General features: G+C 36.5%; 1 protein-coding gene across 1 annotated transcript; it reads right to left on the bottom strand.

Annotated features, from left to right (window-relative positions):
• Nucleotides 1-7,740: 7,740 nt before the first annotated feature.
• LOC124088530 (olfactory receptor 5P76-like) lies at nucleotides 7,741-8,685 on the bottom strand. The gene has a single exon (XM_046438217.2). It carries the CDS (start codon nucleotides 8,683-8,685, stop codon nucleotides 7,741-7,743), a length of 945 nt encoding a protein of 314 aa, XP_046294173.1.
• Between the last annotated feature and the right edge of the window lie 6,082 nt (nucleotides 8,686-14,767).

The raw sequence follows: 14,767 nt of genomic DNA, 5'->3' as shown, positions 1-14,767 counted from the left end.
AATAAGGGTTGATGAAGGTACAGAGAGAAACCCTTGCACACTGTGGCAATGGGCATTCACACTCTGTTGTGTTCACACTGTGAATATTGTTATGCTCGAATTTGGGACCCCCAAAAGACCACCAGAGACCAAGATCGATGTAAACAGCAAAGAGGTGTTTATTGCGAGCTAGCTTGGTCCTCCGCGCGCACACACAGCAACTGGTGACGCTGAGAGGCCCCGAGCCCAGGGTTTGCAGCAGTTTTATACATTCTTTGGAGAAGGCAGGGACCCCCACATACATCATAGCATCTCTTAGCAAATCATCACACACCGTGGGAAAATCAAATAACAACTCTAAAACATGATTAGCACATTCACTGGCGGGAACAAGTTGGGTAGGGGTGATTGGTCAGTACAAAAAGGGTATTCATTTGAACTGATTGGTTTAAGCCAAGAAGGGTGTTCATGCTGAACTACATGGTTTCCCAACACGTTATCAACCACCATAAACTACTGGGAGGGTCATCTGGCATCCCAGGTATTTCCCTGTCTCATGCTGATTGGGGGTTGCTAGGGGGTTGCTATGGATCCCCACCTAGCCTGACTGAGTCAGGGACACCTGGCGCAGCAGATCTCTCCTGTTATTTGTAGATAAACAATTTAGCAGGGTGGGAATGTGCCTAGGAGTGCTCTGTGGGTCTTTCAAGGACAAAGGTCATGTCCCTTCCTTGGACAGGCTTTGCTCTGAGGTAGAGGCTGGTTTTTCAATATTAAATTGGTGATGCTGTCGCAGTGGTCCACCTTATGCTTTGAATATAGCCCTTGCTGCTCTGCAACCAAGGATTATTATTAAAGGGACATGTTTTTTTTCTCTTTCTTCTCTTCTCCCCCTCCCTAACAGGATTAGGAAGACAGGTTATCTTTTCTTCCCTATTTTAGGCCTAGTTGTCTGTCCTTGAGCACACACGCACTACAGGGAAAAAATGTTACTGGAAGATCTAGGAAGTGACCATCTCACAAATTATCAAGTGAATTTCAACACACCATCAGGGTGCACCTCGGACCCCAGTCAAGGCACATCTGGAATGTAGCCTTCGAATCCTCTTTTAAAAAACCCCCTGTTTTCCTCAATGGGCAGAATCACAGGGACAGGAGTCCCTTATACTTCTCCTTTGCTAGCAAAGAAATAACTTTCTTCTTCCTTTTTCTCAAATCCATGTTCTCCTTATTAGATTGTCATCAGGCACAAGGATGGAGCTTTCAGTAACAAGGCCATCATGAAAACTGTATGGAGGTTCCTCAAAAAGTAAATGCTAGAACTACTGTAGGAGCCAGCAATTATTCTTCTGGGTACATTTGCTGTGGGATTCTTGCACAGAAATACAAGATACCAGGGCATCAGCAGGATGCAGTGTTTATTAGGGCCAGCACTGGCTCAGCTGTTCTCATCCAAAGACTGAGCACTGGATGCAAGAGATGTTGCCCTATATACCCCTGGCTAGTTCCTCTTTCATTTGCCAGCTCTTTATCTCCTATATAAATTAATACACATTCTGATTGGGCATTCTATTCCTATACTGTAGAGCTGGAACAATGATACAATTGAGTTGTGAAAGGTTCACACTGACACTGATGGCGCCACACAAGCTTTTTATTTGTTTTGAGAAGGTCCCTACTGAATAGCCCAAAAGAAATAAAATCAATATCTCATGGAGAGAGGTGAGCCTTCATGTTCCCCTCAATTTTTCAGGATAGCCAAGATATAATAACAACCTAAGTGGATGAATGGATAAAGAAATTGTCCATACACAATGGACTATTATTCAACCTTAAAAAGAAGGTTCCCTGCCATCTACAACAACTTGAACAGAATTTGAGGATTTTATGCTAAGAGAAATAAGTCAGATAAAAATATTACATGATTTCAATTATATGCAAAAATCTTTTAAAAGGCAAGTGCATAGAAACAGCATATTGGTAGCCAGCAGGAGATGGGAGAATGGAAGATAAAGGTCAGAAAGTACAACGTTTGCAGTTATGTAAAATGAATGTCTAGAAATCCAGCGTATAGCAGGACTATAGTTAATACTATCCTAAGAAAGTAAATTTTAAATGCTCCTACTGATACTACCAGTTACTGGTGATGGGTTCTGCTCCCTCACATGTTGAAGTATAACATTAGAGAAGCACAACAAGGCAAGCATATACATTTAAAAGGGGGAGAAGTAGGGCATAGCTGGTATCCTGGTATCCCCAGGAATGAAGGCATTCTGCTTTTTTATATGTCCTAGGCTTCCTTTGTTCTCCTGCACCCTTCCCCCTTATCTCTCTCCTTCCTGTGTGCATGACTAGGCCCAGGAAATGCAAGAAGGGATGGCCAAAAGGTGGGAAACAGGTGAGCTGAAGGGGCCAGGGAGGAATGATCCGAGTAGGAAGGGGCCCAGGGTGAATTAATAGCAACTTTACAACTCCTATAGGGAGGGACAATTCCTGGGATAGGTTACCTTAGCAACAGGTTGGATCAGGGACAGGTTTTTGATAAGGGTGGAGGAAGGGCTCTGAAGGAATTAACATTTCAATCCTTTCATTCTCTGGATCTGACCCCTGCCTATCTGCCTGTGTAATTTTGGCTTCACTACCACCAAAAGAAAAGATGTGGCATGAGCGATAGGTTAATTTTCTTAACTATAGTAATCATATCACTATCAAAACATCATGTTTTATACCTTAAACATGTACAATTCCTAAAAATGAAAAAATGTGCCACTTCCTTTTAGTTTCATGGTTTCAGATGAGAAACATCTTTCAGATTGGTTTTCAAAGAGTCCTTTCTTTCTGGCTATTTTCAGTATTTTTCTATCTTTCATCTTTAAAAGTGTAATTTGGAATGTGGATGTGCCATGGCATGAATTTCTTTGATTTTTTTAAAAACTATTATTATGCATTTTTCCAGATTCCTGGTTCTGTGACTCCATATCTGTTTCACCAATTTTGGGACATTTTCACCCATCATTTGTATGAATACTGATTCAATTACCCATTTACTCTCTTCTTCTGGAGACCTACCATATGTATATTAGCTGTTTTTATTGTTTCACAGGTACACGTAGCTCTGTTTTTTCTATTTTCCAATCTATTTTCTTTGCTGTTTAGATAGGTAAATTCTATTAATCTTTATTTAAGTCCTATGTATCTCCATTCTGTTATTCTGAACTCTACTATAAAGTCCATCCAAGAAGTTTGTTTAATTTTGATGATTTTATTTTTCAGATTATGATTTTTTTTTACATTATATTATTATTTATTTTCCTCTTGTTATTGTTGTCTGGGGGGTTGATTTACTTTTACTGTAGATTGACACATAATAATAATAATATTTATAGGATACAACATGATATTTCTATTCATAATATATTTTGTAATTATCAAATCAGGGTAGTTACCATATCCAACACCTGAAATATTTTTCATTTTCTTGTGGTGAAAGCATTCAAAATCTTCTCTACAAGCTATTTTGAACATATAAAACATTTTTGTTAACTAGCCACCCTACTGTCCAACAGAGAGACAGAATACCAGAACCTATTCCTCTGATTTAATATAACATTGTTAATAGGTACAATGTTACAGTTTTATAATTCAGTTTGGTTTATTTTTTAATTTTAATTTCTTTGCTGAAATTTTTTTTCATTTCTTTCAAGAAAATTAGTGTTTGCTTGGTGAAGCATTTTTTAAAACATATTTTCTTTTCTTTTTTAATACCTTTATTTCATTTACTTATTTTTATGTGGTGCTGAGGATCAAACCCAGGGCCTCGCGCATGTGAGACGAGCGCTCTTACTGCTGAGCCACAACATTTTTTTGATGGCTGCTTTAAAACACAATCAGATCATTTTGACATCTTTGTTGGTGTCTGTTGTCTTTTCCTATTCAATTTGTGAACATTTTAATTCTTGATAAGACTAGTTATTATTGTATTATGGACATTGGGGATATCATCATAAGATATATACATATGTGTGTGCGTGTGTGTGTGTGTGTGTGTGTGTGTGAAGCAGTTTTCCTGTTTGAGGTTAAACTAGAATTTCTAGGAAAGAGTACATGTTTGGATTTCTGCTGGGCCCCACTGGAGAGGCAGTGTTCCTCTGGTGAGCAAACTCGAGGGGTGGGGGGTGTAACAGGTGCCTTTTTCCCCATGGTTGGGATATTTTGCAGTCTTTCCCAGGCACTCTTGAGATAACCAATGTATGCTTGGCAGGAGCACTTGTCTAATCATAACCAAAACATCTTACATTGTGACCAAATGTAACCTATTGATTATAAATAAAGCCAGCAGCTCAGAGGAGCAGCCATTTGGCCACTTAGCCATTGCTGCCTCTGCATCTTGCTGCTGTCTCCTTTTGCTTTCTTTACACCTCACTGATACCAGAGTACCAAAAATGGAGTGTGACTCACACTGCCTCCTTCCAGTTGGGTGAGGTAGAAGTCTAGCACCCCCTCTGCCCTGTTGACTCCTTTCAGATGGAAGCAGAGAAAGTGGGGTCCTGATGTGCATGCCTCCTCCCTCTGAGTAAGCTCTGCTTACCACTGGGCAGCGCTGCCTCTAGGAAGGAGGAGGAGGCGAGCGGGTGGCACTGCTTTGTTGTTGCAGGTGGGGAATCTCAGTTCCCACTGGCTGCACACAGGGGAGGGGACAGAACACCCAGAGTCTCACCTCACATCATCTCATTAAGTCTGTGGCTGCCTGGTAACACAGGAGGCTCATTTCCCCAGTGGAACCACCAATACTAGCCAGGCAGGGGGCTGGAAGGAAGGGAGGGGTGAGGATCAACCCCTTGGTTGGCCCCACTGAAACCTGAAGGAGCGGGAGGATTCTACCTTTTCGTTAGTATTTGTCTGAAGTAGGGCGAGAATTGCTAACAGGTGTTCTTTTAAGGCTACTTTTTCCCCAGGTTTTTGACTAAGGACAGGTTTTTGTTAAAACGTTTTTGGTCTGTGTCTGTTGGTGGTCCTGGGTTGGAGACTCTGTTTGCTCCTTCACAGTAGATGGAAGCAATAAGGAAAGCCAAGAGACTCTCCGCTATTTTCTTCCTCCAGTCTTGAGATCACTTAGAATCTGCCTTCTGAAGTCTTCCTATATTCATTTGTTGTGTTATATCTAGAGTTTCTTTTTAGTAATAAGAAGGAAGTCCTGGGAGGAATGAGGATAATTCATCTTCAGTTAACCAGAAATCTATGCCTTCAAACATCAAAAAGTACTTATCCAGATTCTTATTTTTGTTTGTTGTTTCAGAGAATCTCATACAAATTATCCTGTCACTGTCAATTTATATTCAGATTTGGACATCTCTGTATTTTGAACAGAAAGACTTTGCCAGAAGTAAATGTGTCAGAAATAGTGTCCCCTAGAGCCAAATGTTCTGTTTGTCAACCTTCTCAAGGTACATATCTTAAAAGAAATCTAAGAATTAAGAGGACAGTTGTGATCTTGATCCTTTGCTAATCCTCTATGCTTATCTTCTATAAAATAAGATCTCAAAGTCAGCAGAATCAATGGTTCAAGAAGGAGCAAAAGTTTCATGCAGCCATCCATTAATTTATCAATTTTTTCATTCATTCATATCCAATATGCATTTAAGTTCTAGGGACTATATGAAAATTAGGAACTATGTTCCAGGAGCTGTGTGAAAATTAGAGACTTGGGGAGGAGAAATTTTTGGTTCCTCTGTGAGGCTTCCAGCATTGTGAAAACACAAGCACCTGAATAAATAACTAACAGTGCACTAAGTATTTTGAAGAAAACACCTAAGGTTCTACAAGAGGATAATGGTGTCCATAGTATGGTCTGAAGCTTTTCCAGACGGCACCCTAGAATCGGTCAAATAACATATAGGTTGGTAGCTGTAGCATAGGTAAGTTTTGTCTAGGTAAAGGAAAAAGTGTATTTTACGAAAAGGCCAGAGGCAGCAAATAATGGGGGTATGTTTAAGGATTTGAAAGAAAAACAAATCATTGGTTCATAGAATCTGTATTCTCAGATACCAAGAGGAAAATTAATAAAAGATGGAAAGAAAATAAAGGCCATATTCAGGAACTTATAGGACATGTTAAGAAAGGTATCTTATTCTAAGATCTTCAGAAACTTTAAGAAAATTATTTAGATTGATGGCTATAGTTGGCATACAGAGAATGAATTGGAAGAGAGTAAGAGACAGAAGAGGAAATCTAGATAGGGTTGTATTAGTTAGGTTTTCCCAAAGAGACAGCATTTACACAGAGACAGAAGTACACACGTATACACACATCTATTTCAGAGAGGAAGAGAGAAAGAAAAAGACACTAAAATTTTAGGGATTTGTTTACATGGTTGTGGGGGCTGGAAAGTCCAAAATCCAAAGGTCAGGTGAGCAGATTAAAAATACCGGTGAGAGTTGGTGTTGCAGTCCAGAGTCCAAAGCCACTCTGTAAGCAGAAGTCCTTCCTTTTCAAAGGATCTGAGTCTTTTTTACTTAAGGTCTTTATCTGAACACAGCCCATCCATACTGTGAAGGATGACCTCCTTTTGTCAATGACTGCTGATTTAAATGTCAATCACATCTAAAGAGATACCATCAAATGCCTGTTTATAGTGGTATTGTACCAAATAACTGGCCACCACAGTCTATTCAAGTTACCACATAAAATTAACCCATCACAGTGGTGCTATCTATCATAAGCAAAACATGGAGGATCTTAGTTTGAAGTAGAAGTGCTAACAATGAAGATGGAGAAGAGTAGTAGATAAATGTTGGTCTCAGAATGAACAAGACATTATGATCAAATATAGGAGTTCATGGAAAGAAGTAAATTACCCTCACACGTTTGGATCAATAAACTGAGTCAATAATTGTGCCCCTTACTAGAGGGGAACAAGTTGTGAATAAAGAAAGGACAGGAAAAGATAAATAAATTTTGTAGTCATCATCATATAGATGTAAAGATAAAACTCTCAGGGTGAAAATATGCATCCCTCAAGCTTCCTGACCATTGGTGACAATGTCTGACCATGGGTGAGTCACTCCTAGCATGTTCCATTCTTTCCTCAAAGATTGCAGAAATTGTGTTCATTTATACATAGAAAGTGCCCCTTTGACCTGACAAAGAAATTCACACATTAGTCAGGGACATCTTAACATTTTCTTCTGTGGTGATCCTTCTGTATCCAAGGCTGGAGTCATAGGCTAGGAACACAGACCAGAATTATAGGGGACCACAAAAACCACTATCCAACAGGTAATCACAGTGCAAAAACAAACTAAAAAACACATCTCTAGCAATTTTATTTTCTGTTCTACTTTGTCATTTTCTTTCAGAATGTATACCCAGTCATAAATGACATTATCATGTACATTGCAGGATGAGTTGTGGTTGAAAATGAATACAACCTTAAAGATGGTATGCACAATCACCTCAATTTCTAGTGATAATTACTTCTGAAAAAATATGAATACAAATGAAAAGAATTTTATGCAGATTATGTTTATGGGAAATAATTTGTTATTCTTAAATATAAATTAAATTTATTAAAGCTAATTCATTACAAACTTATGATTTACTATTTGATATCTAAAAATAAACCCTTCTACATTTACTAAAATACTCCACATGGGCTAATTATGTACCAGTAGGTATATTTCAACCAAGGACACACAATTTCCTTTTATTAATATATCTATGAGATATTAGTTACTCTATCTAGTCTAACCAAAAAACAGATAATTAAGAAAATATTTTCCTACTAAGTGCTCTCTTCAGAGCTCCCTTAATCTCCTGGTTCCTGAGACTGTAGATGAGGGGATTCAGCATGGGGATCACCACTGTGTAGAACACGGACACCACCTTGTTCTGGTCAGTGGAGTAGCTGGACCTGGGCATCACATAAATGAAGGTAATGGTCCCATAGAACAGAGTGACTGCAGTGAGGTGGGAGGTGCAGGTGGAGAAGGCCTTGTGGCGCCCCTCAGTAGAGCTCATCCTCAGGATGGTGATGAGGATGTAGATGTAGGAGATGACAATGACAAAAACTGTTACCACAATGATGGAGCCAGCAGAAAATGTGGAAACAATTGCAGAGACACCAACATCAGAACAGGAGAGCTCAACTAATGGAGCAAAATCACAGAAAAAATGGTTGACTCGATTTGGTCCACAGAAGAGCAAAGAAAAGACAGAAAGGGTAAATGAAGCACCATTGAGGAAACCCCCTGTATAAGTCACTACAAATAACTGGAGACAGACTTGTGTGGACATTTTGGCAGAGTAAAGCAGTGGGTTGCAGATTGCCACAAAGCGATCATAGGCCATGACAGACAGAAGGAAGCACTCCACTGTCCCAAAGAAAGTGGCTGAACCAAGCTGGATGCCACACCCAAGGTAGGAGATAGCATTTCTCTCCACCAGGAAGTTTACAAGCATATTGGGTGTGACAGAAGATGAAAAGCCTATGTCAGCAAAAGCTAAATGGCTCAGAAAAAAGTACATGGGGTGATGGAGCTGAGAAGAGACTCTGATGAGAATGATCGTGCTGAGATTGCCACAGATGGTCACCAGGTAGATGCACAGGATGATCACAAAGAGGAAGACTCGGAGGACTGGATCCTCAGTTAAGCCCAATAGAATGAACTCTGTCACTGCAGTGTGGTTCCCATTGACCAGGGAATCCATGGGACAGTGGCTGCTGAAAAATGAACTTGTGAGAAAAACATGACATTATATTAAAAAATTTATAAATATATGGTTTTATTTGAATTAATGCCTACATGGGGATTATTATAAAAACAGATCATTCAAGCAAAATTTGGTCTAATTTTTTTTTATTTTAGAGTCCCAGAGTTTATATATTTATGTGTAATGAGTCATTTTGTAGTTTAAAAATTGGTTTTAATGGAAACATTAAAAACTTTCTACAAATAATGTAAATATATATGTGTGTGGGCAAACATTTAAGTAGCTTTAACACTACTTAAAATATAAAAACATGGCTTGCAAAAATAACAAAAAGGAATCATTAATTATGACAAAAATAATTAAAATGTATGAGACCAATTAAGATTTGAGTAATAGCTAAATTTATTTTATGCTTACTAAATTATCACCCCATAGATTAAAATTTATATGTATAGTTCTATTTTAATTTCCATGAAATTAAGTGCTTTTATTATTTCCATTTTATAGTTGAGGAAAGTCAGTTTGAAAATGTTAAGTAACTTTCCTAAGGTTACACAGGAAGTAGTCGAATCAGGTATGAACTCAGGCTGGTTAAAATTTGTCTATTCTTTTAGTAACCATTGCTATAAATGAAATGCTAATTATAACAAATTAGATGGTCATTATTATGAGTATATGTGTAAGTGGGGGATAACAGGTTAGCCTTTCAGCTTTCTGGAAGTTGATACATAAAAGAGGCACTTCCTTAGTCACATAGTTTACAATATCTTTCAGTTAAATGAGACCATCTTTAAGACCATTTTTTAAAATGAGAAATACATTTTTTTTTCTGATAGAACAAGGAAAAAAAATATCAAGGAATCAAAGTAATAAATTAAATTACCTATTGTAAATTTATTAAACATTTTTATTATTTCTAGTTAAACCATTGCTTTAACAAATTATTTGAAATGCCATTCTAATCACTATTAAAATATCATATGATTAATATTTAGAACAAATTATTAAAGTTTGTTTTCTTCAAGTACATCAAATAATTTTATAATGTTAATATTTTCTCAAATGGAATATTATGGAATGAAACATTATTATTTTCAACACAACATAGAGCTGAACCACATTTCAACCTAGAGTTAATATGTTCACTGAGGATCACCCAGCAATGTGTCAGGTTCACTCTAAACTCCCAAGACTTTTGGTCTTATATCCTTTTCTTTGTCTAAAATGTCTAGTGCCTTCGATGCTAGAACATTCAATCAATAAACAAACTAAGTTTTCCTGAAAAATTTTCAGGGTGTACCCAAAGTATGTTAAAGCTGCTGTATATTTTTTTTATTCTTATGAGTTCTTTTTTTATTGGTTCTTTTTATTTATATGTGACAATAGAATATACTGTGACATAATTATAAAAGCAAGGAATATAATTTGTTCCAATTCAGTCCCAGTAGTTCTCCTTCCCCTTTCTTCCTCCCACCTTCTGTTGCCTTCCCTCCACTCTACTGATCTTTCTGCTATTTACTTACATATTTTTAAAAATCATTGTCACTGTGCTATTTTCATATATATATATATATATATATATATATATATATATATATATATATGTATACACACACACACACACACACACATAGAAAGACCGGATTCATTCCACTGACTTTCCCTATCCTATCCCTCCTCCCTTCCTTTCATTCCCCTTTGTCTACTCTTCTGATCTTGCTTCTGTTCTTTTTTTAAACCCCTCTCCCACTTATTTTGGTTTAGCTTCTGCATATCAGAGAAAACATTTGACCTTTGATCTTTTGGAACTGGCTTATTTTACTCAGATAGTCCCCAGTTCTATCCATTTACCAGCAAATGCCATAAAGTCTTCCTTCTATATAAGCTACTGGATTTTTTAGCATTATGATAAAGATCATGCAAATTTCTAATCTTATAGGTAGATAAATGAGGAATCTTGGAAAACTTGAATTATTTCCTGTCTATTCACAGAAATTTGTGGAAACTTTAATTCAACTACAATTATTTGCTAGCTGACTGGTTGGTTATATCTGCCTTGTTTCTCAACTACAGTTCAGGAACATAGAACAACTTAGAAGAATAAAGTGTTCTTAAGTGTAAATAAAAATCAGTAAATCAGATTTACTCACAAAAGCCAAACTCTTACCTCTTGAAATAAGCATTAATTTATGTTGCTGTAGCAAATGCAAAGTCAGTATTAATATACCGTAGCTGTTATCCATTAATATTAGTGTTTGCTTTGGGGGATAAATCTCTGAAGATTCTAGAATCAAATGTGAATTCAAAAACACTGAGGATCATTCTTACATTCTCAAGGGAATATTGAGTAGTTCCTTTCACACAACCACAACTAATCTTCAAGGATTCTGTCAATTCTCAAGTGATCTTTCTTTTTCTTTTTAAGTAGATATTGGTACACTTTCATTTGATAATTATTGGAAGTATAATCAATTATTTCACAGCTAAATATTGGTTCTAAGTTTACTTTGTTAATTCAGGCTTAATAACACTAAACTGCATCCGGAGAATTGGCATAAGCCTATAATCCCAGAGACTCAGAAGGCTGAGGCAGGAGGATTTGAGTTCAAAACCCACCTCAGCAAAAGTGAGGCACTAAGCAATTCAGTGAGACCCTGTCTCTAAATAAAATACAAAATTGGGCTGGGGATGTGGCTCACTGGTCGAGTGCCCCTGAGTTCAATCCCTGGTACCAAAACAAAATAAAACTAAGCTACAAATATAACATGGTAGCTTATCTTTTTTTCATTACCACCTGTTCATTTTAAAGTATTTTATAGTGTTAGATCTAAGACACTCCCTTAGGTACCTTGAGGAACATGGGGAAGTTGACAAAATTGAATTTTAAATATCAAAATTATTTAAGATATGCACAAATTTTTATAGCCAACATCATAAAATAAAACCTTTTAAAGTTATACAGATGAGGAACTGTGAATTAAAGAGATTCTGATGACTTCCAGTTAAGACATGGTCTTACCTGTGTTATGTCCACATGCCACAAGGATAACTATTGGTTAGTGGCTTATGTGAGGCAAAGAAGGATGGTAGAAACAATGACTTCAACCTGAAGACTCAATCTAACTCTCTTGCTAATCCTAATTTTAAAAATCCTGCCTTGCCCTCCAGATGCCCCCTTGATGGAAAAGGCTGACCACTAATAGTACTGACCAACTTTCATTTAAAGCTTACTCTGCCAAGCACTGTGCATTAGCTTTGCACACCTCATCACATTTCAACCTCACAATGATTTGGTAAAGCAAGTATTCTCATTATCCTGGATTAATAGAGAAGGCTTACTTTAATCTACTTGTCAACACATACTCAATTGGTAAAAGTAAATCCAGGTTTAAAATTCGGGGCAGATTGGGTATTAGAATGTGTACCCTGAATTCCTGCTGTCACCAAGATATAAGTGCCCCATAATGACCACTGGTTCACAACAAATCCCTGATGAATTATTTTTCTCTCTCCACTCTCAACACTCCACCCAAGTTCCTCCAACTAGCAGCCTACAGTCGGATCCTGAGCACTAAGGGTGGTAATCAGGATGCTCATTTCCTCTCGTGTGTTTGCCAGTGAGTCTGTTGATCTCACCTCCTTTGACCTTGTAAAATATGTCCACTTCTACCCATCTCTGCACTGATTTTTCTATGTTCATGATATTCTTTTGCATCACAGCCAGAATGAGTTATTTCTTGAAAGAATTTAACTTCACTCATTTTTATTGGTATCAAATAATTGCCTGCTGTAAGTTAAAATGACTCATATAAAAAGGCAATGGGCCACATCAATACAAATCTAAAGCTCCCTTCAGGTAACCATCTTTTATTCTTTTAACTATTCTGTGATTGAGATACTTCAGAGTATGAAAATCATACAGTTTGCTAGGGAAAAAAATAGTATTTATGTGTTCCTGCTATTTTCCCTATTTAATTTGAACATAATGGGTACAAGGAAAAAACTAATGGTTTTCCTGGGGGTGAACAGATCTGTACGGAATATAGTTGTTGAATTTAAGTTCCAAATAATAATATTAAATGTTTCAAATGTCAAAAAAGAAATAAACTTTAATACAATATTTTATTGCAATGAGAGAATAAAAATCATTTCCCACAGACAAGAAAATTTTGTGATATTGAGTTTAAAAGTTGTATAAAAATAAGCAAGTATAGGGCCTGGGGGTATAGCTCAGGGGTAGAACACTTGCCTATCATACAAGATTCCCTGGGTTCCATTCCAGCACCACACACATACACACTCTAAAATACAGTTAAATGGGGCTGGGCTTGTGGCTCAGCTGTACAGCACTCACCTAACATGTGCAAGGCCCTGGGTTCAATCCTCAGCACCACATAAAAACAAAAATACAGTTAAATGTGTAAGAATTTTCAAATAGATTGTATTGTATTACAATGCCTCTTGCCATGTTGAGATTTCTAATTGTATCAAAACTGTATCAATATTTGGTATTATTAAGCTTTAAATTTAACCAAAGTAGAATTTTACACATGAGTTTTATTACAATAAGCTACTCAACTTTATTACAGCAAAATAGAGCATAAATATAAATTTTATCTTGAAAAAAAATTATGGTTTCAGTTTCTTTAATAAATAATTCTGTATATTTTCCCAACATTTTATTCATATCTTATACATAACAAGATGTAACAACTACTAGCTCCGTTCACTCTCATCTTAACAATGTAAGAGTAATTTGAAAATGTCTAATCACATTTGTTTTCAGGAAATTGCAAATTAGAACATAATAGATACTACTACATAAATAGATACTACTACACAGTTTAAAGCTTAATAATACCAAATATTGATACAGTTTTGTTACAGCTGGAAATCTCAACATGGCAAGAAGCATTGTAATACAATACAATCTATTTGAAAAATGGTTTGAAAATTCTTTTACATTTAAACACTGTTATCTATGTGCAGTGGTGCACGCCTGTAGATCCAGTAACTCTGGAGGCTGAGGCAGGAGGATTGTGAGTTTGAGACCAGTCCTCAGCAGCTTATTAAGACGCTGTCTCAAAAATAAAACAAAAATGATCAGGGCTGTAGGTCAGTGGTGGGGTGTCCCTGAGTTCAATTTCCAGCACTAACAAGTTAAGTAAATAAATTTTAAAAAACCCACCCATAGACAAATGGAAAATTATATCCACACAGATGACTCCAATGTTCACAGAAGCTCTATCCACAATAGCACAAATCTGGAAACAATGCTAAAGGCCACCAACTGGTGAGTGAATAAAAAAAGCTGGCATTATCTGTATAATGAAAAATGACTCAGCAATAAAAAGAAACAGACTGTTGATGCACCCATTATCTGTGAATCTCAAAATAGCAATGCTGAGAGAAGTTAGATGTGATAGTCTATATTTTACATGATTTTCATTTTATAAAATTACAGAAAGAGAATCTAATCTATTTTGTTCAAAAAGCAAACCTGGAGTTGCCTTGGGCCAGCAGAGGGGAAAAAAGTGGATTTCAAAGGGGCAGAAATGATCAATTGAGAGGTGATTGAAATGTATTTTTATTTGATTGTGTGTGGTTTTGGATACATAGGTGTAAAATATATTTTAAATAAATGTGTTCATTTTAATTCTGAAAATCTTTAAAAAGTCCTCAAACCTGTGGTTTGAAAACACACAATCTTTCCTTGATGGCATTTTTCTTAGTTTTGATGTATGTATTGCAGGGTGCTATATGTGCTATACCTTGTGCTACATGGATATATACATTTGTCTAAAATTCTCAAACTATATGCCTAACATTTATGCATTATATGAAACTATATTTCAATAAATAATGTAAAATAAAAATTTAAAAATCCCCTTTCTGGGAGCTTAGTGGGATTTTGAAAGGAAGTAAAATTAGATGCACATAACTAATTTACCATGTTTATGCAGAAATCCTTCCATATTAATTTTAAAATTAATTTGTGATTTCTTTTAAAAAAACCAACTGGAATTTTCTTTGAAATTAACCACACAAGTATGTTAGGATTAATATCATGGAATTGATG

Source organism: Marmota monax, unplaced genomic scaffold (genome assembly GCF_021218885.2).
Source record: "Marmota monax isolate L192 unplaced genomic scaffold, Marmota_monax_Labrador192_F-V1.1 WCK01_AAM20220418_F8-fsc00061, whole genome shotgun sequence".
In the NCBI taxonomy this organism is placed as follows: domain Eukaryota; kingdom Metazoa; phylum Chordata; class Mammalia; order Rodentia; family Sciuridae; genus Marmota; species Marmota monax.
This window is presented reverse-complemented; position numbering and strand designations above follow the sequence as displayed.